The following is a 21,650-nucleotide window of genomic DNA, read 5'->3' on the forward strand; positions in this document are numbered from 1 at the left end:
CCCCCACGAAGTGCGATAACCAGAGACCAGCGGCAGAAAATATGCGGGAACTTGCTTTTCAGAATGTGGGAAAGCGCAGCTGAAATGAAACAGCGGGGGCAGGAGTGTATTTTCATTCAGTCAGGTTCGTACTGAAACAGAGCGTCTTGTCCGAATTGGCTGGTTTAGATGAAAAGCACGTAAGTGCGTTCACAGCGGCCGTGCACACGCACTTACCTGGTCCGCGTGTAGGCAGGATGTCAGGTGCGGTGGGAGGAAGGAACTGTTCAAGCAGACGCAGGCAGGACTGTCTCTGTAGAGGCAGGTTCAGGTCGCCTTAGTTTAAGGCAGTACACTGTGCGGAGGGTGGAATTGTTTTAGGGTTAGCATGGACCCGAGAGGAGAGGGCACTACCGCTTTAACACTGGTGTTGCCCTGCGGTGTTGAGCCGCCGCATCTCGAGAGGGCCGGTAGGTCCGGAAAGTCGTCACCCGCTGTCAACGAATTGAGATGAGATAATCAGCAGGCGTCGCATGGAAACAGCTGGTACACCACAGGTAATTTGCCCGGGCATGAGCCGGCGTGCGTGGATTTCTGAATTCGGCAGCTTCGAGCACCGAGGAAGTGCTATGATGGAGTTGCCACACTGGCACAGGAAGCCAGCGCTGGAGTGTGGCGTACACCAAGGTGTCATCTTAGACAGAGGTCGGCGAGGAGAAGAAGGCCCACTGAAGACTATAGGACAGGAGTGCGGAGTTTCGGACCGAAAGTATCCTGAGCGGTGTGGCGTTTCGCGGGGTATGTGAAGGTAAGATCTAGTTCAGCCCGTCGATGAAAGACATTATTCGCGTACGCTGCTCACTGCAACGGACGGGCTTCTTAATGTCAACTCTCAGGTACACAGAGAGTCGGTGTCGCGGGAAGCGCTCCCGAGAATGTTCAACGGGTGAACTCAGCAGGACGCGTGGGCCTTCCCGTGTGTTTAGTGCACTGTCGGCGTTGTCTACGAGGTAGGCTCAGCTCACATTGACTGGAATTGCTTGGCCCGGCCTTGAAAATTGTGAGCAGAACCTGTCCATTCAGTTGGGTGGGAGCAAACAGGATCTTCGTGTGCTTTCTAGACGGCAAGTGCTGCTGGCAGAGGTTTCTCGAGTGCAGCGCTGTAGAGTGAATGGTGTTTCACACCCGCGGGCGTTGTTGCTTGCTGCAAGACGAAATCATGTGTATGCAGCTTCGTGACATATGGCTTGTGAAAACTGTTTTGCCGTTTGGTCATATCATTTGATATACATTGGGTGGAAACTGCGACGAAGAACGTCTCCTTACTAAAAACTGACGCGGGGGCTCTTCACGCGTACAGGCGGCCGGTCAACATGACACGGAGCTGAGCCAGCGGCCCCGACAGCAGTTGAACAGCACGGCATCATGATGTAGGTGCGCGAAGAAACCAGCCATCAAGTAGATTCCTTCTCCTTCCAGTGAAAACCGTGCGGTACTGCCTTCGGTCTCCGACATTGCTATGCAAGCACATGGGTTTGCGGTACGTCGACGGGTTCACAGCTTAGAGCACCGGCACCCAAGAAGCCACCACCACTAGAGCATAGCAGCCGTCCGTACTCCCGATGGACTCGCGGTATTTAGTCAGCTGGTGACAGACCGTGCTGCGACTTGTACGGGCAGCGATAGTGCATGCCATCATCTGGGGGCGGCGAGCTCGCGTCTATCTATGATCCTTACGTTCTTATTCCCCGTACAGAGCGGGCACTATGGAGACTTCTACCTATACACATAGAGGCTTCAGAAGTGGTGTCCCCACGGATAAAAGACCTTTCCCCGTTCTGTCGTGAAATCCGGCCGAAGCTGGCACGCTAACACAGCGTTTCCCGGGGTGGAGCTTCCCGCTCTCATCCTTTGACAGTCCCGTCTGTCAGGTGGCACTGCACCGCCTGCGACAATCGTTCGTGCGGAGCACGTCACACTACTGGTACGCGCTCGAAGTCCGACATATTTACTGGTCGAAGCTCAACAAGCGTGAGTATCCACACTTCGGTCCTCATCCCCATTCTGGAGGGCTTCCATGCGGCTCGTGTTAACCATGCGTCCGCGCTTGCAGGGCTCCGAGCGCTGTAAAAACAGTTCTCACTACACTCCAAGGTACACAAATAGTGGCCGGTTATTAGTTTTCTCGGCGATGTGAATCGTGCGAACCAAGCGTAACAGGAGCAGATCAGAACGGACAGGGATCCGGTTGAGATTTCCTCAACAACAGCCTTCACTTGCAAGCAGGGTCCCAAGCTGACAAAAAGTGGACTTGACACTCGTGAGGCTTCCCCGTGAGTGAATCCCCTTGATATTGCCGTTGTGAATGGCAGACCTGCCCGTCCATAGCATACATGCTACTGCAAACGGCCTGCCCACTGAATCCGTTTACACCCACCAGTGTGCAAAATCAGTTAACCGACCCTCTGCAGAACGTACGGCCTGAGTAGCGACGATGTACCACCTACCACTGTTGCCTCTGGAGAAGGCGAAAGGGTCTCTCCCCCTGGCTCAACATCACGAGCACAGCCATGGCCGGAGCAGTGCAGAAGGCATGAAGCCAGCCATCACTAACCGGACCACAAGACTGCGACAGTTTCATGAGAACTGTACAGCACTCTCACTGTACGAGCACGGGAGGATTCTCTTCCTCAGTAAGCGCACAGGGGGACGACTTTTCGGGGCGGCTTGACAGCCCAGCGGACAGACGCGGCCTCCCAGCTGCTGGCTGTCTTGACTAGCGACTGGCCTACGACGAAAAACTGCCGAAGGAACCAGTATTCCGAACATCTTGTATACAGCCGGCGCATTAGGGTTTCCATTAGATCACACTTGGGTGACTCAGTTCGCTGATCATTTCCGAGCAAGGCCGAGCACATTTTCACTCGACCTAGCTGTCTGTGACGGCCGTCGTGGGGTATGTACCGTACAGAACAGTTGTCAAGATTGCTTGGAGCTATCGTTTTTTTCTGTAGCTCCTTTGGTTAGCAGGGAAACGCATATCTTGCTGTGCAAAGCTTCACGCTCGAAATATTCTTCGAAAACGCCCAGGGGCCGTCAACTCATGCCCAGGCGGTGAACCTGTCTCGTGTCTTCGTTCTCGCGCGATTCATAGTTTATTCCGCGTAGTCGGGCGTCCTACTAGGGGGAGGTTTTGGAGAAATACTCGGTCTCCTCGGCGGTCGGGGTTGCCAGACAATCGCGTCCGCGCTTCTCTGTTTACTGACTGTGGTCCCTGCCTGCCGTAGCCCGCGTTTTGTCTGCCGGTTTGATCGGTGTCCGCTAGTCGTTGCTGCAGAGTTACCAGAGGGTGGGTGCTCTTGCCCCCTCACTCGCATCTTACGATTTTTTCCTAGTTCCACGCGATACTACACGGCGGCTTCTTCTCCCGTTGTAAAGAGGAGCATTTCCCCGGGTCGGTACACATAAGGCCGATTCAACCACTCACGCAAAAAAGTCCACTTCAAAACTACGTCTCCGGGAATCGTGAAGTCGCATTGTTCAATCAGTTCGTCGGTGCCACGCCTTTTCTACTGTACTAGCGGGATCTTCCGCCGCCTCCGGAGAACGATGGCATTAAACACGTCGTACGGACCCCTTTGCGTGCGGTGACTCGGTGTCCTCGTTGTGAAGCTCGTTCTGGGAAAACCACAATCGTATCACACTTTTTGACTCCTTTTTCGCCACAGCTCTGCGCCAGCCAGGACGGAATGGCGCCTCAAACATGGGCCACGGGGTCCTTCGAGGTCCACTGGAACTTTTCACGGGGACCGGAACCCAGACGTGTTCCGTTCCGTGTTGGGACATGTGCATTCCTTGCCTCTTTCTTTGCCCTCCTCGTTTCGGTCTCAGGCTTTCTTCGAGCGGGGGAGAACATCTTCACCGCAAACGCACAGGTGTTTCCTAAGTCACAGTCAGTCGCTCCCGTTGAAAACGTCGAAGAGGTACCGTCTCCTGGTGTTGCGAGTGCGTACGACCTGAGACCCGCCACAACGCCAGTGAACACCCAAGCGCAAGCGTTTTCGTTTTCTGAGGTTAGGGTTCCCGGGCGAAATATTCATGGTTCCCAGGAAAAGCACTCTCTGCAACATGAGCTCCAAAATCCGTCGAACAAATCAGAACCCCCAGCAGCTGCGCCGTCGCCCTCTTTCGTTTCCCAGTCGTCACATCAAGGGAACGTGTCATCGGCGGGATCCACTCAAGCGCCGCACCCCATGGGTGGCGGTCAGCCAGGCAAGCCTTCAGGGAAAGAGTATACAGCAGAGAAGTCGTTGCTAGAGACAGTGGATCAGTTCGGGAATCAGAGGGTCATCGGGGCTCTCTTGAGACGTTTGTGGCGGGAGCACGAGCGTGTCGGAGCGGACATGCGTGTCTTGCTCCGAGAGTATCTTGTCGCCCTTGAAAAAGAGCTATATGTACAGCAGGCTGAGACGTTTGGACTAGAGAAGCTGAAGATGGACACAATGATCCACAACGAGAGGTCAAATGCGAAGCGCCACAAGGAGGCAGAAATAGAGCTGCGTGCACTACAAAAGAACCACAACTTCATGAAAGCTCTGTATGATCGTCTGAAAGAAATTCCTCGAGCAGATGATGTTGCCGCGGTCGTCAACCGGATCCAGGAACTTGACAAGCCGGCGGACATTGCGGCTGCAGTTGGCCCGGGAACCGGCACAGAAGTGAACCACGCACTGAAGATGGTCGGGCGCGACCTCCGACAACTGAAGAAGTCTTTCGGTAAGCTATTCGGACAAGTAAAATCTCTTGAAGCCTCCGGGCACGGACACGCTTCGCCGAGCTCCGTCCTGATGAAAAACCTACTCCGTCCAGTCATGGATCCAAAGGCAGGGCCGGTGAGCTCACTGAATGAGGAGGTACTTCCTCTCTTCTCTAGGGAGGGCCTGGAGTACATGGACAAGGTAGACGATGAGTACACGAGTCGACTCGATCAGCCCGAGGAGCCCCTTTTTGGCCATGATCTCGAAGAACTCCACGGGCAGCACCCGCATCACACGCACATTTCCGTCCTCGAATCCAACGAGCCTCATCACACTGCGTCGCTCAAGACACCGTGGAAAGAGGTGGACGCTGACGAAGACGAATACGGAGTGGATGACGGAGATGCTGCTTTGTGGATAGACCACCACGGGCATCGAGGAAAGCATCACAGGCACCATGGAAGCCTGTCGGTGCACTGGATAGGAAGCAAACCCATGTTAGCGTCTCAAGATGATGATTTCCATAATGAACAGGTGAAGGCGCAACATGACGACGAAGCAGACTTCCCTGGGCTGTTTTTTTTGGAGCTTGAGGGCGGTCCGACGGGGGGAGTGAAAAAGCAGGTGGAGGGCTCCTCAGGGTATATGAAGACCGGCGCTGCTTCGGCACACCGACTTAATGATCAGCCTATTCACGCTCATCGTGGTTTCGGAGAGTCTGCAGTGGAGGAACTGCAGGATGCCGCGAATTTCAGCTTCTTGCAGACAGCTGTAACTTCTGAGAGCGACGGTGATTCCGAAGAGGCGCCTCCTGAGGGCGAGTCCGCATCCGGGGAGAGCGAGGGCAAGCCTTCGGGTGAAGAGGAAGGAGAGAAAGCCAAGGAAGGCGGTGGTGATGACGCTACTGCGTCAGAGGGCGACGACCATTCTGCTGCCGAGGAGCATGCAAAGGAGGAGCACGCCACCTCGGAAGAGCATGGTAAAAAGGAAGAAGGGAACGGGTGCATCGATATAGACGATCCGAAAAAGTGCATTGAAACCGACAACTGTTTTCACGATGACGTCTACCACCAGTGCTTTTTCAACTGTACCATGATAGCTGAGGCCGATAAGTGCAACGAGCATGCCAACTGCCGGTACGAGAAAATCCTCCCCAAGAACTCCTGCGTCAACCAAGGTGAGAGAATGCGCACCGGCAGTGTCGATGCGCTTCCCCTTCTGGGTTCCTGAAGAACTCCCATTAGAATCGAGACGCGTGATCTATCTGCACCTTTCACACGTCATTGTGTTGCTCCTGGGCTTTGGTCCGCTTCAGTAGACTTGTCCCAGCCTTCAGAAGAGTGCCCCGCCGTGTGGGATATCAAGCGCCGACATCCGAGTGTTGCCGCGAAGTAACACACACTCTTGGCTCACGTGAGAGAGACTGTTACGGGGTTCTCTTGCATCTCAGGTATGGGGTGCCTCGAGGGAATGGTCGCGTCACACGCATAACTACCGATGGTACGCCGCGGTTGGGCCTCGGACTTTCCCACGAAGATATGTCTGCAAGCTCCTTCGTCACATCCCGTGTCAGAAGCTTTGTAGTAGGCGGACATGACGGAGCAGTATGTATCCTCTACGTTAGTGTGCAGGCACCCAGGCCATACAGCTGGTCTGATTCAAACCTTTGTCCGTTTTCGTGGGCTACCGGAAATCGTTATACGCAGACCCCTTTACTTGGCCCGGAAGCCAATTGTGACAGGTGTGTGGGCTGCTGTCACCGGTCAGGCTACCAGTCCGTCTCATTGTCTGGACAGTCCTTTGAGGGCATTATGCGCGGGTGCGAGGAATTTCGCGACAAGGAGTCGTGCACCATGATGGAAAAAGCGACTCAGCGGCTGAAGGATGCAGGTATCACTGTCACTTACGACTGCCACTGGCTCGAGGCGGGCCCGGAAGCTACACCCTCGGAAGGCGATGACGGAGGTCAAGAGAAGATTGTCGGAAAGGAAGAGGCGGCAGAGATCGAGGGGGGGCGCAGTGTCTGTGTCAATCGTAAAGAAGCTCCGACTGCGGAGAAACTCCTCTGGGGCACGGTGATTGCAGAGAAAGAAAAGAAGTTAAAAGGTACGCAACACAGGAGGGCACGCGAAGCGGCGTACCCAACAGATGCAAACTGGCTGGTGGGAGAAGACTAGGCACGACACCGGTCAACCGTAGTTGCCAGATTCCACGTCACTTTCGTACTCATATACTCAGGCATCATCTAGTGCCACATGTGCACGAGTGTCGACTTTTTTTCCTTGCTTTGCTCTCCTGCATCTGCTGGTGTGCGCTTTCTCGGACAGAACTGGAGACAAGCAGGAATGTGACAGCGGATAAAGTGTGCATCCGACCGCGCGAACTCGCAGGCGCTAAGCTGCAGCCCGACAGACCCTTTTATGCCGTCGGCGACCAAGTATCCGTGAGTCACGCTAATCGTCACAGGAATGCTTGTATAATTCAGTACGATTACACCGCGTGTAAACCAGCCTTGAATACACGGTTAGTCACGTAAAAGCAGTGTAGCAACGTTTTGGTCTGAGAGGGTCTGCCTGATGCATATTTGTAACATGCATGACGACTTGACTGCATGTCAGTCCAGATCTGTTTGTTCGCTTGCCACAAGGTACTGTTCGTGTTCGTCAAAAAAGAAACCAACACGGGAGTTTCCCTTAGCATAACCCACGTCTCTGCGACTCGAGATCAGCACGTCACTCATTCTGCAGTCGATCAGCAGCTGTTCGGGACGAAGTGCCGACTTACTCTGCTTGTTCAGGTGGAGTGTATGGGAGGCAGCTCGTTTTTGGGTACCAGCAAGCTTATCACTTGCCACGCGGAGGGAGCCTTCGAGCCGCAGGTCGCGTGCGTACCGACCGCCGCCCTCTCCTCTCAGCAGCAAACATTCATGCGGAAGATTCAAGAGTTTGTTGAAGCAGATCAGACTTTAGCAGGCATGGGGACGGTCCCCAAAACTGCTGGTGCCGGCCAGACAGTGGTTGGATCCTACAGTAAGCGCGAAGCCAGCGTTGCCGAGCTCTCAGGTTCACTTTGGGTTCTGTTCGCGGGAACGCGCTGCAGCTTATTGTGTTGAGAGCCCTTGAGAGAAGTTGCCAGGTCCATAATGCTTTACTGTGTCACGGAAGGCCACATTCAAGCTACCTCGTCCAGACACTCCGCAAACGATGCAGGCTACGGGACTTCCGCAGGTGCGTCGCTGTCTTGCGCGCGAATGTGTGCGTTCCCTTGTACAGGCGCTGCAATGGTTTTGTTACTTGGCTCGCTGGTGATCGGCTGGTGATCATGCGAGGCTGCGACCCGTTTCTGAAGCCGGCCTAATGCTCGCCAGACGGCGCCATGCTGATTACAGTTGTTGCCGGTGCGGCACCCCGTGAAATTTTTTTGCACGGATATAATTTTTGCAAACCTATCGCTCCGATCGTCCTCTCCCGACCGTTTCAGAGCCTCGTGGCGTTGAATGGAAGACGCTACGCACTACCCCTTTTATTGGGCTCAGACTCACCCAGAATGGCCTCCCTTGATGTGCCTCTCCTCTTGGACATGAAACAGTCGGTCTTTGCTGATGGCAGGTTCCCTGCGCTCATTATCCGGGGAAAGTCTCAGTGACGCTGGCACAGCAGGTTACTAGCGACTCCATTGCGTAAGTAGTACACAGGTTATTCTCAATGACTGTGACCGACACTTCCCGGTGTTGGCACCACCCGTGCTTGCAGAGAGTTCTAGGTGCCGGCAGCAGCAAAACATGCGTTCTGGGATTTTAGGAAAAAGCTTAAGGACCGTTTTTGAAACCGTATGCAATCCAGGAAAAAGCGACGCTATACCGAGGGGGTGGAAACATGTCCGTTTCGTAGTGTGACTGGGTCTGTCGATTACCCAGCGTAGTGCCCCGTCTTCAGTATGGCCTACCGAGTGTAGCGAATGATTGACTGTGAGACAGGGACAGGCGTTCTTGGTTTGGCCTCACTGGCACAGCAGGGTAGGGCCGGTCAGTAGTTACATTTCACTCGGTTACGAGCCATCGCACTTTAGCGCACGGGAAGTCTCCTCCGGCCCGACGGACTTCTGGAAACTGTTTTTCTACGTCAAGGCAATCGCCCGGCCTAAGATGCCGAGATCCTAGCATGCGAGCCTCACAATGCTTTAGTTTCTGTCGGAGAATGTTGGATCCCACCGTTCTTTACGGCGTGGAAAACCGAAGCCTCAACCAGGCTGCTATAAGCACCGAGGAGAAGGAACGCCAGTCGACCAAAACCGGCGTAGGGAACCCGGTCCCTGTCGATCTGTCCGTGATGGCGTGAGTCCCAGTGTCCTTGTCCAGCAGGTTCGCTAGTTGGGCCACGCCAACTGACCAGCCGGACCCACCCCGGGTCGCTGGTAAACTGGTGTTTCTGGTTAGGTCGTGGGGCTTGTCACGACCATAGCCCGCGAACGCCTTCCGGCCCAGTTGGACGCCAGTGGGTCACCGTTTACATTGAGATGGAGAGCACGACTGTGCTCCAACTGTCCAAGCAGCAGGCTCCCTCATTCATGATGCCTTTAACTTGTCGGCTCACCGAACAGCATCTCACGGACAAATGTGAATACAGAGGCTACGGCGGTTCAGTCGTGTCCTCGTCAACTGCTCCCACTACGGGATATTTGATGAGGCTTCCACGACCTTTGTCTCAACACCAGGTGTCGGCGTTCTCCAGGCTAACGAAGTATTGCGTGGAGTGAGGGTACCCAGCGTTTTTCCCGTACTGTGAACGTCTCCGTCATGAATGGTTTCAGTCCTCTCAATTGAACGTAGCCATCTGACCGGACGGTTCGCCGTTAAAGCACTCTTGTCTTCGGTCTATAGTAGCCTGAGCCGACTTCTGACTGCCCCGGAACGGATGGATTCCACAGGCAGGACAGCGGGATGCGGTTGCAGGTTCGGTTAAGGCAGGGGCCAGTGGGCAAGCCATCGGAAAGTACGAGGAAGCACCGTTTTCGCCGGTTTCGATGTCTGGGCATGCACGGTGTTCTTCAGGAGGTTGTGAAGGCTTTGCTGTAGCCGATGCCCCGTTGCCCTCAGACAGCTTCAAGGAGTTAAGGCCCTGCTAGTCCCTTGTCTTCTGGACTTCGCCCTGTACAGACCGGCGAAGCAGACCTGAGACGGCTCGGGCTAGGAGGCGCCGAGGATCGCGTGAGAGCGACCAGCACCCAGAAGGGGCAGGCCTCTCCGTCTGTCTCTTTCCAGCGACAGTTGCACCCCAGTCTTGTTCCAAACTGTCTCAATCCTGTAGATTATTCGGCTTTCCACATCCGACTCTACGGTTTGGCCGATTCTCGCATGAGGTCCTGGACTCGGAGCATACAGTATCAGGCTTCTGTGCACAAGCAGACTTTTTTGGCGGCTGTTCCGCCGGTATGGGCGACGACGCGGGTTCACCTCCCGCCACTTGGGCGCAGCCCGAGCGCGAGACCGAGACAGGAGCTGCAGAAGTGGTCCCTTTGACATTTGTAAGCAATGAAGATTTTTTGCGCAGCGGCGACAACCTCGACAGTATCGAGGGAGTATCGGCGGCAGTCTGCGGCCCAGAATCGGGAACGTGTCAGCCTCCTCTGGTTGGCAGTGGGAGGATGACCGGGGGCCGTCAACAGGATCAGCCTCAAGAAGGGCCGCGCGAGGATATGCGTGGGTGTGAGGAACCGCTGATCGCGAGCGAAAAAGACGTCTCGGTGCTCCACGACAGAATCTCCGGCGGATGTGGCACCAGCAAGCTCACCTGCAGAGTCGCGACTCCTGACACGAATGATACCATCTCCATAGGCTCATCGACGGAAAGCTGTAGTGTAAGACACGTGACACCAGATGACTCATCTGTCGAGGAAGGGACGGATACTCATGGGGTAGGGGGTGCTACCTGCGGTCAAGGCTTTGGACGCGACTCCCCGGCAAACCCTCCGGACGACTCCCTAGACAGCATACAACGACACGCCGCCCCTGAAGAGGCGCCGCCGAGGCATGATTGCAACGACTCGCCAGTGCAGCGTGGGCAGAGAACTGAGACGGAGGGGGTCCGGATGGAAGTCAAACACGCAAGCGGAAGCATCGGGCGGTATCGAATGGCGCCGACGCGGGGTCGTTTCGGGGGGAGAAGAGACAAGGCAAGCCGGAAACGAGGCGGCCCGGGGTTTCAAATGGTATCCTCATCAGGCTTTCCTGGAGTGAGCTGGAACAGAAGAATGGGCGCATGGCTAGCATTTTACTACGACTCGCAGGCGCGTCGAAGTCGGACTTTTCATCCGAAGCACTTCAACAACGACGTCGAGGTGAGCCTACTTCGACGGGGCGAGTCACCCGTGAATGGCTGCCCGAATCACCTCCTCTCTCAAATAGTGGTAGCTCCCGGCGAGACTCCGTCCGAGTTTTAGCGCAGTCGGGAGGGATGTGAGACCATGAGCGGACTCACGCTCATTCATTTTGCGAGGGCACTGCTTTGTTCCTTCTTTTGGTGCAGCAAGCGCGGATAGCAGCGATTGAGTTCAAGATTTCCGTGGGCGATACTGAGCCCAAGCGGCAGCCGTGTCGTTACACCTTTCTGCCTGGCAGCGAAGACGAGCTCATGACAGAAGTGGGCGCACATGACACCGGCGCCCGCAAGATGTACGGCCAGCAGCGGCCCCCAGGCAGCCTGCCGGAGGACCGTTCCCCTGTGGTGGCTGAGTCAGCTCCCGGAGATTCAGCAGTCTTTCAGAGCACTCCCTACCAGAGCGAGTGCAAGGGCTCTGGCGTTGGCGGGGCAGTTCCCAGCTTCTCTCAGTTGCATGAACCCATATGCAGCTCCACGTTGATGTTTTTTACGGGTCCCGAACTAAATACTGCGCAGTTGCAGTCCCTTCCGTCTTACGGCGACTGGGTACATCCAGAGGCTGCAAGTACGCTTCTTCCGTGGGACCTCGGACAGCAACTGTTAAAAGATGGGAATTCCTCGGAGAAACGGGGTCAGCCTTCAACACCAGCTTCCGGTCAGGCAAGCACGTCAACAGAGTCAGAAGTGCATCCAGAAACAAATGAAGTGACCGGATCCAAGGACCCAGGCATTGCTGGCACCGCGCAGGTGCTGTCCCCAAGCGCAGACGCTGGTACATCTGAATCCCACCACTCGATCCCGCTCGCGCCACGAGAGTCCTTGTACCGTAAAGCCGCAGGAACGGACCCGTCCTCGGATTTGTCTCGCCTGCTGACAGCGGAGAGCATCAGTCGGCCTGTCGATCAGCCACAGCACCTATGGATAAACTCAGGTGAGCGGACTGTGCTAGCTCTGGTGAGTCCCCCCCTTGACAGCCGGCGGGTTTTGTGGTGTGCGTGACCCCTATGCGTCGTATGCGTCCTTTCGTTCGACCGGTTTCCTCCTTTTTTTTTCACAGGCGTGGCTGGTGAGCGCCTGCTCGCCAGCGGGGGCAATTTGGATCTAACTGTACTCGCCGAAGGAAGAAGGGGCGATGCAAGAAAGAGGTTGAGAACCCAGTGCCGAAGTGCTCGGGACGACGTCCATGCCCCTTTACAGGCGGAATGCTTGATGCGCAGCGGCCGTAGAGGCTCCGAAGAACCTGGTACACCGTTCTTTAAACTGGCGTCTGCCGAAATGGTTCCCCGGAATTTGACGAGTGGGAGCGCGAGCGGCGTACCGTCACTGCCGTGTGACGCTCCGTATGAACAACTGGGGGATCCGTTCAGCTTGAACTTGCTTCCTGCTTACGGCGAGTGGATTCTGCCCATAGCGCCTCCCGGTGCCGCAGAGATGTGTGCGGTCGAAGCCGGTGGCCTGACAGAGACGAATCCGTGTTGAGTGCCTCCAGTGTGTTTAGCACCGCGGGCTGTGACGCAGACCACGTACTCCTCGAGGACATGCGCCCTGGTTGCTTGCTGGCCAGGAGTGGGAGCCGTGGATCTTGCCACTTCCCTTCGTGGCTGAGGAGCACCAGCGCATCATTTGTCTGGTGTGCGGCGGAGTCATGATTTAGTGTTTGAAACGAGTGCGGTCAGGTGGTTGAACGGTCTGATGCCGAGTGTCACTCCATCGTGTAGGGAACACAGACTAGCACAGGCAACCTCGTGCCTTTGTTGAGTGGCCGGCAGTGCATGACGTACTGGGGGTACGTGGCAAGCCTGCACCCACGGAAGGACCGGACTGTCACGTACAGTAGTACTACGCACTGAACCTCGGCCGGACACCAAGGCACTTCGGCAAGCGTCGTTTCCAGCAACCGTGGTGAACGTCCCCAAGGCCTGTGGCAATGCGAGATCATCCTCCCTGTGACGTGCGCTCATGTGGAAACATGACGTACCCGGGGGCCTATACCTGAGTCTGGGCACGGTGAAGAGACCTAATATCTGGTTGGCCGAAGGACGTCGCGAGAAGAAACGGAACTTCTTACCTCCTTTGCTACGCGCCAGACAGGCACTTCAGCATGTATACATCCGCTGCATAGCCCAGTTTCGGGAACGTCACCCTTGGAGCGGAAGCGGAAGACCAGTCTACGGCAGCTTCGAGGCCCGCAGATACCAAGAGAGGGGCCATAGTCACGAGTGGCAACAAGGCTTGCAACGCCGCCGCGCGCTTTGCCTGATCCAAGATTTCGGCAAACCCGCTGCCCGCAATTTTGTTCCTCCGCACACTCTCCTTTTCGTCCACGGGTTCTGCGCCAGTGTAGGCCGGCCTGGCATCCTGCCCTCGAAAGCTGTATACGTTATCTCCATCACCGTCTCGCAAACGGGAATCTTGGTAAATGTGTAGCTCCATGGCCTTCACCCTCTCACCCTCTATCGGAGCAAACTCGAACTGACATCGTGAAGGCTCGATGGTAGCAGCCATCGTGCCGAAAAGCACAGCAAGACCGATGAACCTCATTTTTCTTCTTCGACTGCGACCTGACGGCTATCCTTACGAATGCGGAACAATCCGCAACCGCGGCAGCGACATAGTAATTGTCTGCTCAGCGCGGCCTTACAGTGAAATGCGGTGTCGCTACATCTGACTGGACACCGTAACTGGCACCACTCGCAGCGGCACTGTCTTTCGAAGTACGAGTTGCTGCGCTACTTCGCGTGGACGGGTGCGCCGGTTTCGCTGTGGAACTCGACCCCGACTTGCCCCTTCAGTGCCGGCTGTGGGGGTCGACACCCTATACGACACTCAAATGCTCCTCGCAGCTGCGGGCGGACGAGCATCCCCGGAATTGCAGACCAAAACACTCCGCCGGCAGGACTCACTGTCAACAGTTCGCAATCACTCGTGTGACATACTGACAAACAAGAAGGATAATCCTGCAAGCCCTAGCCGACAACGCGTCACACAGTTTCACGCCACACACGGACAATGCGACCGAAATCTCTTTCCGCGTCCGGCCTGGGCCCATCAAACCACTATAACGGCACTTGTATTCCCGGACTGTGACGGTGCGATCAATCACCTGCGAGAAGGGAAGACCTGAATTTGAAACGGAAGCTCTCGGAGACCAGAAACAGAAGTATAACGCGAAACGAAGAAAACTTCCCCACCCCCGGCCCATGCCAACAAGAACACGCACTCCCCTTCATTTCCTCAAGTCTGGTTCAGAGAGTGGACCCAGGCGCAATTCATATGTCAAACTGAGCTGCACGGACTTCGGCACTTTTACCGCGAGTACAGCTCCGAAACCCGGGTGTCAAGAGACCCATCCTTGATCCGGTGGTGAAATTGCTCAGGAATGGGAAGTTCGACCCAGTCGCCGTCCGCACCGTCCTTGGGGAAATTGACATTCATTTCCCCTGATTTGCTTGTCGTTATTTCGGTCTCCTTACTATCCTTTGACAAGAACAGATCCACACCCGAGCACTTGTCTATAGCAATGGAAGGGCAAACCCCAGTCACCTGAAACTTCACCTTACGACAATTCACGAACTCGGCTCCGGAAATCAAGCTAGAAACGCACAGCCGCAGCTCCTCACAGTTGTCGATGATAACGGAGTTCACTTTGGAATCAATTTGTATCGCCACTTTTTTGCAGTCTCGGATCTGACCCGAAGAGAAGCACACACAAACCTTCAGGTCCACGATGGGTGTCGTACTGGAGAATACACTCCTGACTACCTCTGTCGCACGCGCGCTGTTGAGCATGCCCCGCTCACTTGAAAAAAATGCGCGGCTCTGAAACCATTGCGTAGCAGGCAGATACGTACCTGGACCTTCTGTCTCATAGTCGCCTCACTGAGCTTTACTATATCCTTTTTATCCACGAAGTTCCACACGCGCCACGTGTCACCTTGAAGCTCAAGCAGCTCTGCAGCAGGCGGAGGAGCTGTTTTCGCGCTTGGAGCGCTCGCGGCTGCGCGCAGAATCCACAACATGTCGTCACTTTGTCAAGTGCCACCGGGGCCTGCCGCGCAGCATCCGAAAAGAGAATCGCTAGACCTGGAAGAACTGTACGTGTTCCATGGCGGGCCACTGAAGACTTACCAGGTGTTGGGCTGGGAGCGCCCTTCGCCTTCGCGCCTTTGCCCTGAACAATGAAGACAACACGAAAGCAAGTCATCCGTGGCCGTCCCCGCCACAAGCGCAAGAAGGACGAAGCACGTCCAGCACGGAGGAAGAAGTGTCCTCCGGCCAAACACTGCAACCGGGCTTTTACACACTTACGTGGAAAGAAAAAAACCCGTTCATGTTGAATCCTGGTACAGCACCAAAAGCGACAAAAAGACGGCACATTTAAGCCGGAGCAAACCGGGAGAGTCTCGGCTAAAAAAAAGTGAGTCTAGACGCGGCTTACCGAGATGGGCGACCGCAGAACCAGGAAACCTCACAAGGCGCGGGCGGGCTCGGAAAACGAGCGCGGGCTTCGCACGCCAGAAAAAGCTGCAGTCCTATGGTGCGTAAGTCAGGGCCTCAGACAGCTTAACAGGATCACTCCCAAATCTTCAAAAGAAAGCCGATATAAGACAATGGGGAAGGAGGAAAAGTTCACCCCTCTCCGGACGACAGCAGATGCAGCGGGAGGAGGGGACGGACCCGTTCCGGCTGACAGGGCAGCTGCTAGCGAGATTGCGGGAGTGGTCCCCCAATACGCGTCGCCAAGCGGTGTGCTCGTCGCGCGCTCACCCTTCCGGTAGACCCAGTCCGTGACGGACGTTGACTACTTTCCTGATGAACTGCTCCTTCAATCGGATGCAAGACGGCCGACTGCGTACGCGGTTTGCTCAAGTCTCAGCTGAGCCGCCAGGCCGACTCTTCGCACTGGGACACTGCAGTCAAGTGGAGCCCTACTCTTCCAGGCTCTGCAACAAACAGAAGCCGAAGCTCTTGCATTCGACCGTCCGACGCTATAGGATGGATAAGCGGTGGGATCTTTCAGAAACGGTAGCCACGGTCCGCGTTTAGTCGGGCATCAGTCGTGGGAACTAAGGCTATCCAGGAAGTCGTCACAGCACTCTCGGTGCTTCCGCACTACCCTAGTGTGATTGATGCCCGACTCGCAGCTACTGTGCAGGCGCCGGTGGTTTCTTGCTGGGCCCGATGGCGCCCTCACGACAAAGCACCATCGGTCCCCAAAAGTGATTGCACGCGCTGCCAGAGACGGGGAAGGGTTCTCCGCGCGTCCGCACTGGACAGCAGACAGAGAAGAACGGAGACCAGCAGCTACTAGTGGGCTAACAGGAGCGTGACAAAGGGGGCGATTCACCGTCCATGCCACCTTGCAGTACGCGCCCTGAAGAACGAAGGAGATGCTGCAGCCCTCCTACGACTGACGAGTCCGGCCATGAGGGAAGAGCATCAAGAACAGCGAGTAAAGGTTACCATCGGATTGACCACACACCTCAATCACGCGAACATGTTTCCACGGGCTTCCGTGACAGGAGCACTGCAGGCTGATGCCCTGCGGTCAGGGGACTTCTAAGGAGAACAAAGAGCTCAGTTACGGCGCCAGCAACGACGAGTTCGTAGTGCTTTTTTACTCCTTCAGGAGGCGGCCTGAATATCGCGGAACGCCAACGCACGCCACACTGGACCTTCCCCTGTGAGCCCCGTTAGTACATATCTCCCTCGGGGGGTTGCGGCAGCCTGCGGTTTGCCGGTGCTGCCATTTCCTGTCGTAGCGCCGTCAGGAGAAGATCGAGTGTGTAATGTCGTTGCCATGCCCTCAGCAGCGGAAAACTCCCACGTAGGACCTGGCGGCACAGGACGAGCAAAAGACCGAACCACCCATGGGACTGTAACCTGGACCCCCGACCCGGCACGGGAACCCCACATTCTTCCGGGTACGAATCCCGGCGACGGCCCCATACCAAGGTGCATATGACGTCCTACTGTGCCCCCCTTATAGTCTGCACCCCGCTGCAGTACAGTCGCCTGCTTTCACGACTAACGCCTCCTGCCGTCATCGCTACACGTCGCCCCCCGAAGAGGTGTCTGGAAGCTTCCACTTACTCCTGTACCGCAAAATTCCCGGGATTTTCTCGACATCCAGCTCAGCCGGACTGTAGCAAACCTGCTCAACCGTGAGCCTTCCGTACATGCATAGTGTCTCACGAAGACCCCGGCCGCCAGTACCTTCGCGAAGAGCCATAGCCTCCCCAGGTGTTGCCCCTCTGTTCCCACATGCTAGACAGAGAGTAAAGTGCAGGCACGGAACAGCTTCGCGAATGACTTACCACGCCTTTCGGATCCACGCAGTACATGTTGATCCGCGTACGAAAACAGACCTCGGGAGGCTCATCAGGATAGCCGGGCCCACAATTAATGCTGACCGAATATATTCGATTCTCGAAAGCCGTCTGTGCGGGTTTTCACACATAAGGAAGGAGCCCAGGCAACGCGTGAAAAATCACTGCTGATCGGAGCTCTCCTTGCTGTATCTACCACAGCGCTACGGCGGTGACACGATACGGGAAAGGTTATTTCGGAGAGGTACTGCCGTGTGTTACACAGTGAGAAACGGTGCAAATGATGTCCAGGTCGGCCACAGAGGACAGACTCACTCCCGGGGGCCCGAAAATAGTTCCCGACCACTTTGTCAGAGAGATGTCATCTGCCTCTTCGAGTCCGAAAGACACTCCCTCTGCCACCTGGCCTTTCTGGCCCTTTTCCAGCTCATCCAAAAGCCGAAACGAGCGCGGAACAACGACAGCCTGAAGGCGAACAGCGGACCACGCACGCAACAGAAAGGACCAACTGCTAGTGCCGAACATGCCTGGCCGAGGGGCCGAACCACCCTCGAAAGTGCCAAGCAGTACTCGGTAAGATATGCGTAGGACGGCATTGCGAAAGAACAAGTACCACAACGGGGGAGAAGACAACGCCTTCCGCTACTTTTTGCAGCGCAGACCCGGTGAGTGTCCCCCGCGGGCAAAACCAGTGAGGGAACCCAGATCGCGACTCCCGAGGATTTCCGAGCTCTCACCGCGACTATGGCCCGGGGTCAGAAAAAAAGAAAAGTCAGTTCTGATGCCGCAGGTGACAACCAAGGCAACTACGGCGGCTCCAAAGTACCAGACGTAAACATGGACAGGACGTCGCCCAGTGAGCGGCCGCACCCTCGGCCGACGAGCTACTGGGTCACAATATATGCTTACCTCCGCCATTACTCGATAGTCCTCAAAAGAATGCGCATACGGGGTGCAGGGTTAACGTTGATTTTCACTTTTGCTAGCCTCTGGTCATATGCTTCTGGCAGCGGTGCAAAGTCGCGACACGCTTGGGAGCGCTGTCGGAAGAAGTGGAGGTGAACAGCTGACGAGGCCAAGCATCGCCTCTTCGTGCCATGGGAAGCGAATTAGTTCCCGACGTAGAGATTGATGACACAACCTCATCTTTGAGAACGTGAATTCCGCCGACGCCAGACACTTTCAGCGTTTCTCTTCACCGCACACCAGAGTGTCCGCGCCGGTGCCGTTGGCGCAAGACTAAGCCGGCGATCACAGGCGTGCTCGTCTCCGTTCAGCCGCACAGCGTCCCCGCGGGCAGCCTGACGGTGAAGCAGCAGACAAAATATCGGCCGTCTGGTAGAGGCTGGTTGAGCTCCGTACAGTCGAAGAGTAAAGCTACGGTTCGCGGTCAGACTACCAAACTCGTTAACTCAGTTGGACACGCGTACAACGCGCGTCCAACTGAGTTAACGCGTGTCCAACTGAGTTAACGCGCTAGTCTCAGAGAGAGCGAAGATAACTCGAACTTGCAAGTTGCTCCTAAAGACGCTCTGGACACTGCGGCCCTTGCATTTTGGCATTATGGCCGATGCGGGTATGTGCGGCCATCGCGCCGGCTCGGAACGCAGTCGCCCGGACGGAGCCGGTGTGGCGGTTTTCGAATTTCGAGGTTGCCCCCAGCGTGTGCAGGACGTTTTATTTCGGCACGTTGCTTGAGAGTTTGCGACCTCCCAAAAGTGGGCAAGGAGATCCACATTAGAGCACTGACGTGGACAACAGCTTTTTCACGCACGCATCGGGGTTTCCTGGAGCACGAATGTCGAGCACAATGAGGGGGTAATCGAAAACACCGGGGAGCGATCTACATGACGGCGTTAGCCCACATGACTGGTCGAATATAAGCAGGCTCGCGCGCAGGTCCGCCTGTGTGTGCCCTGGAAGTTCATCTCCCGATCCTACCATCAAAAAAGTCTTGATGCGACCTGAAAACCGTTTTACCGAGGGGCGGGTGGCCACCGCGGCCAAGGTATATATTCCTTTGGCCGTCCTCATCGTTCAAGTTTCATCGGTAATTTTCACCAGACTCGCTGCAGCCAAACTGGACCCACCCCTGCATCCGTGTATAGTAATTGTTAGGCACAGTTGAGATCCAGAACCAAACCATCACGTAGCATGAGTCCGAGTTCGGTTCAAAGACTTGCCACTGTCTACAAAATGTCACTGCGATATGCTCACTGCAAGCCGCCGACAACTTCTCGGGCAGCCATGAGTGAGTGCGATGCCGTCAGACATGTTCGTGAATGCCTTATCGCCGAGTCGCTACAGTCCACACTACACGACCACGAAAGGAAGCTCATTGGTGGACACAAGAAAATCCGTAAGATTCGAAAGCTCCTTGACAACTTCACGCACCTGACAAAACACGTACACAATTGCCAGCAGAAGAAACAGAGTGAGACCCATGCCGAGAATGAAAGTAATGCTGAAGCCGGCAGCGAGGTTACGAACAAAGGAAACGGCTTCCTCGTCTTCCAGACTGCCATGAGCCTTTTTACGCCCAGGGACACCACTGGCGCCCGCCCGCTTCCCTGACACCACGGCTTCGGGTGGTGCTGGCAGGCGAGGTTGAATTTCCTGGGAATCACTTTGTAGCTGCAGAATGCTTACCGGGTCATCGATCTGAGGCAGCGCCTCCCAGGAGCCATTAAAGCTCCTGCCGGTAAGCAAAGGTGAGGAAGGTTGTTGGCCGCGGTGAGCCAAAATGTAGTCCCCTCTGGACTTCCAGATAGAGTTATTTCGCCCCCTTCTGCCTTCTAAAAGTGACCTGCCCTCGTATTGTGATTCGGGAGTCTCAGCCGGCTGGGCCACGCGGGCGCTGTGTGTAAGAGACGAAGTCTGGTGGCCACGATGTGTGCCTTCGTAGATCAGGCGCTCAGCAACATTGGTGGAGCCAGTGTCCGATACCCGCAGAAGATCGTCTCTTTGAACTTGTATACGCGGCGGGTCCTTCCCTTGCAGCGTGGTTCCCCCGCGCCCGTCCGACAAGCCACACGGCGGAAAACCATGTCTCGTCCGGCATGGCCGTCTCCACAGGTATGACTGAAATGCACGTCGGGTATCGCCGTTAGCTTCGCAGAAGCAGAAGACTGAGAAGCTGCAAAGAGACACAAGCGCCAGCCGTTGACAGCAGCCAGTCCTCGCTGGCCGTTTTGAGGGTGATGGCCCAGGGAGCATTCTGTGTCTTGGCAAGGAGACACCCTGACTCGGTTTTCAACGCTCCTCCTGACCACACTACACTGCAGGGAAGACAGTGTGTTTGGAAAAATGGAATCCTACTGAAGTTTGAAACCCTAGGGTTTTCGGAAGTCAAGTAAAGCGTCCCGCCGCAGCCCTCTATAGGCAGCTACTCCCACCGCGTATTTTCACAGGAAGACACACCACAAACGTCACTGAGGAAGACAGAAATTTGATAGCGGATGAAACTGACCTAATCGGAAAATGCAGAAGATACACCGGAAGTTTCTACCCAATCACACGAGATAAGTCGTCCGGGTCGTCTCCCGTCTGCCTGTCAGCGGTACAGCGGGAGAAAGAGGGGGGCAGCTCGAGATGGGAGAGAGCGCGACGGGCTGCCAGCGCGCTGTCTTGCACTGTCAGAAGCGCTGGACGCTGACTATCAGCAACCGACCACGTGGCTGACACCAGCTGATGGCCTTGAGTGGCCCGCGTTCTCTAGCGCGAACGTGGCAGTTTCGGATGTGGGTGCCGAGGAGACTGAAAGCACTGCCCGAGGGGCATCGTGCTCCAGGGTCAGCATTCTGACTTTTGTGCCACACTGGCCTTCGGACTCTCACCACTCCCTCAGCGTTTCTTGGTTGCCCTGCCGCCTGAGCGGATCGGACCGCAGACACAGTCCAGGTGCTTTCCGTCCTGAGCAAATGCACCGAAGTAGAGTACGCTGTGGAGGCGGAACTTCTTTACACCACACTGCGGTTGCTCGTCTCTCGCTGACCTGGACAAGCGCCAGTGCAGGACATCACCGTAGTGTGCCGGAGCCGGAGCCCAATCACTACAAACACCCTAGCTGCAGCGTAATCTACTCCCCCGTCGAGGGGAAGTGTGCGAGAAAGCTATTACGCACCCTGCAGCGGCTTGCTAACTTCGCCACCCGTTGTTAGGGCTCCCGGTTGATATGCGGGGCAGCACAAATGAAACCGCCCGGGATC

General features: G+C 55.8%; 5 protein-coding genes across 5 annotated transcripts; 3 read left to right on the forward strand and 2 right to left on the reverse strand.

Annotated features, from left to right (window-relative positions):
- Window position 1: 1 nt before the first annotated feature.
- Window positions 2-1,249, forward strand: CSUI_010183 (uncharacterized protein). The gene has a single exon (XM_068070288.1). The coding sequence runs from the start codon at window positions 513-515 to the stop codon at window positions 783-785; it is 273 nt and encodes a 90-aa protein (XP_067917732.1). The 5' UTR covers window positions 2-512; the 3' UTR covers window positions 786-1,249.
- A 1,258-nt stretch (window positions 1,250-2,507) lies between these two features.
- Window positions 2,508-8,055, forward strand: CSUI_010184 (rhoptry neck protein; the record flags this gene model as incomplete). Its single annotated transcript, XM_068070289.1, has 5 exons — window positions 2,508-5,913; window positions 6,504-6,842; window positions 7,064-7,263; window positions 7,534-7,765; window positions 8,009-8,055. Exons 1-5 carry the CDS (start codon window positions 3,729-3,731, stop codon window positions 8,053-8,055), a joined length of 3,003 nt encoding a protein of 1,000 aa, XP_067917733.1. The 5' UTR covers window positions 2,508-3,728.
- Window positions 8,056-8,908: 853 nt separating this feature from the next.
- CSUI_010185 (transcription factor with ap2 domain) lies at window positions 8,909-12,833 on the forward strand. Its single transcript, XM_068070290.1, has 3 exons — window positions 8,909-11,072; window positions 11,261-12,044; window positions 12,171-12,833. Exons 1-3 carry the CDS (start codon window positions 10,167-10,169, stop codon window positions 12,590-12,592), a joined length of 2,112 nt encoding a protein of 703 aa, XP_067917734.1. The 5' UTR covers window positions 8,909-10,166; the 3' UTR covers window positions 12,593-12,833.
- A 1,086-nt stretch (window positions 12,834-13,919) lies between these two features.
- CSUI_010186 (cyclase-associated protein) lies at window positions 13,920-18,670 on the reverse strand. Its single transcript, XM_068070291.1, has 7 exons — window positions 18,352-18,670; window positions 17,758-17,907; window positions 17,431-17,553; window positions 15,422-16,947; window positions 15,242-15,284; window positions 14,965-15,110; window positions 13,920-14,800 (listed from the first exon to the last, which is right to left on the reverse strand). The coding sequence occupies exons 4-7, from the start codon at window positions 15,488-15,490 to the stop codon at window positions 14,420-14,422; spliced, it is 639 nt and encodes a 212-aa protein (XP_067917735.1). The 5' UTR covers window positions 15,491-16,947; window positions 17,431-17,553; window positions 17,758-17,907; window positions 18,352-18,670; the 3' UTR covers window positions 13,920-14,419.
- A 453-nt stretch (window positions 18,671-19,123) lies between these two features.
- On the reverse strand, window positions 19,124-21,379 carry CSUI_010187 (uncharacterized protein). Its single transcript, XM_068070292.1, has one exon. It carries the CDS (start codon window positions 20,656-20,658, stop codon window positions 19,756-19,758), a length of 903 nt encoding a protein of 300 aa, XP_067917736.1. The 5' UTR covers window positions 20,659-21,379; the 3' UTR covers window positions 19,124-19,755.
- Between the last annotated feature and the right edge of the window lie 271 nt (window positions 21,380-21,650).

This window comes from Cystoisospora suis, assembly GCF_002600585.1.
Source record: "Cystoisospora suis strain Wien I chromosome Unknown contig_6840, whole genome shotgun sequence".
Classification (NCBI taxonomy): domain Eukaryota; phylum Apicomplexa; class Conoidasida; order Eucoccidiorida; family Sarcocystidae; genus Cystoisospora; species Cystoisospora suis.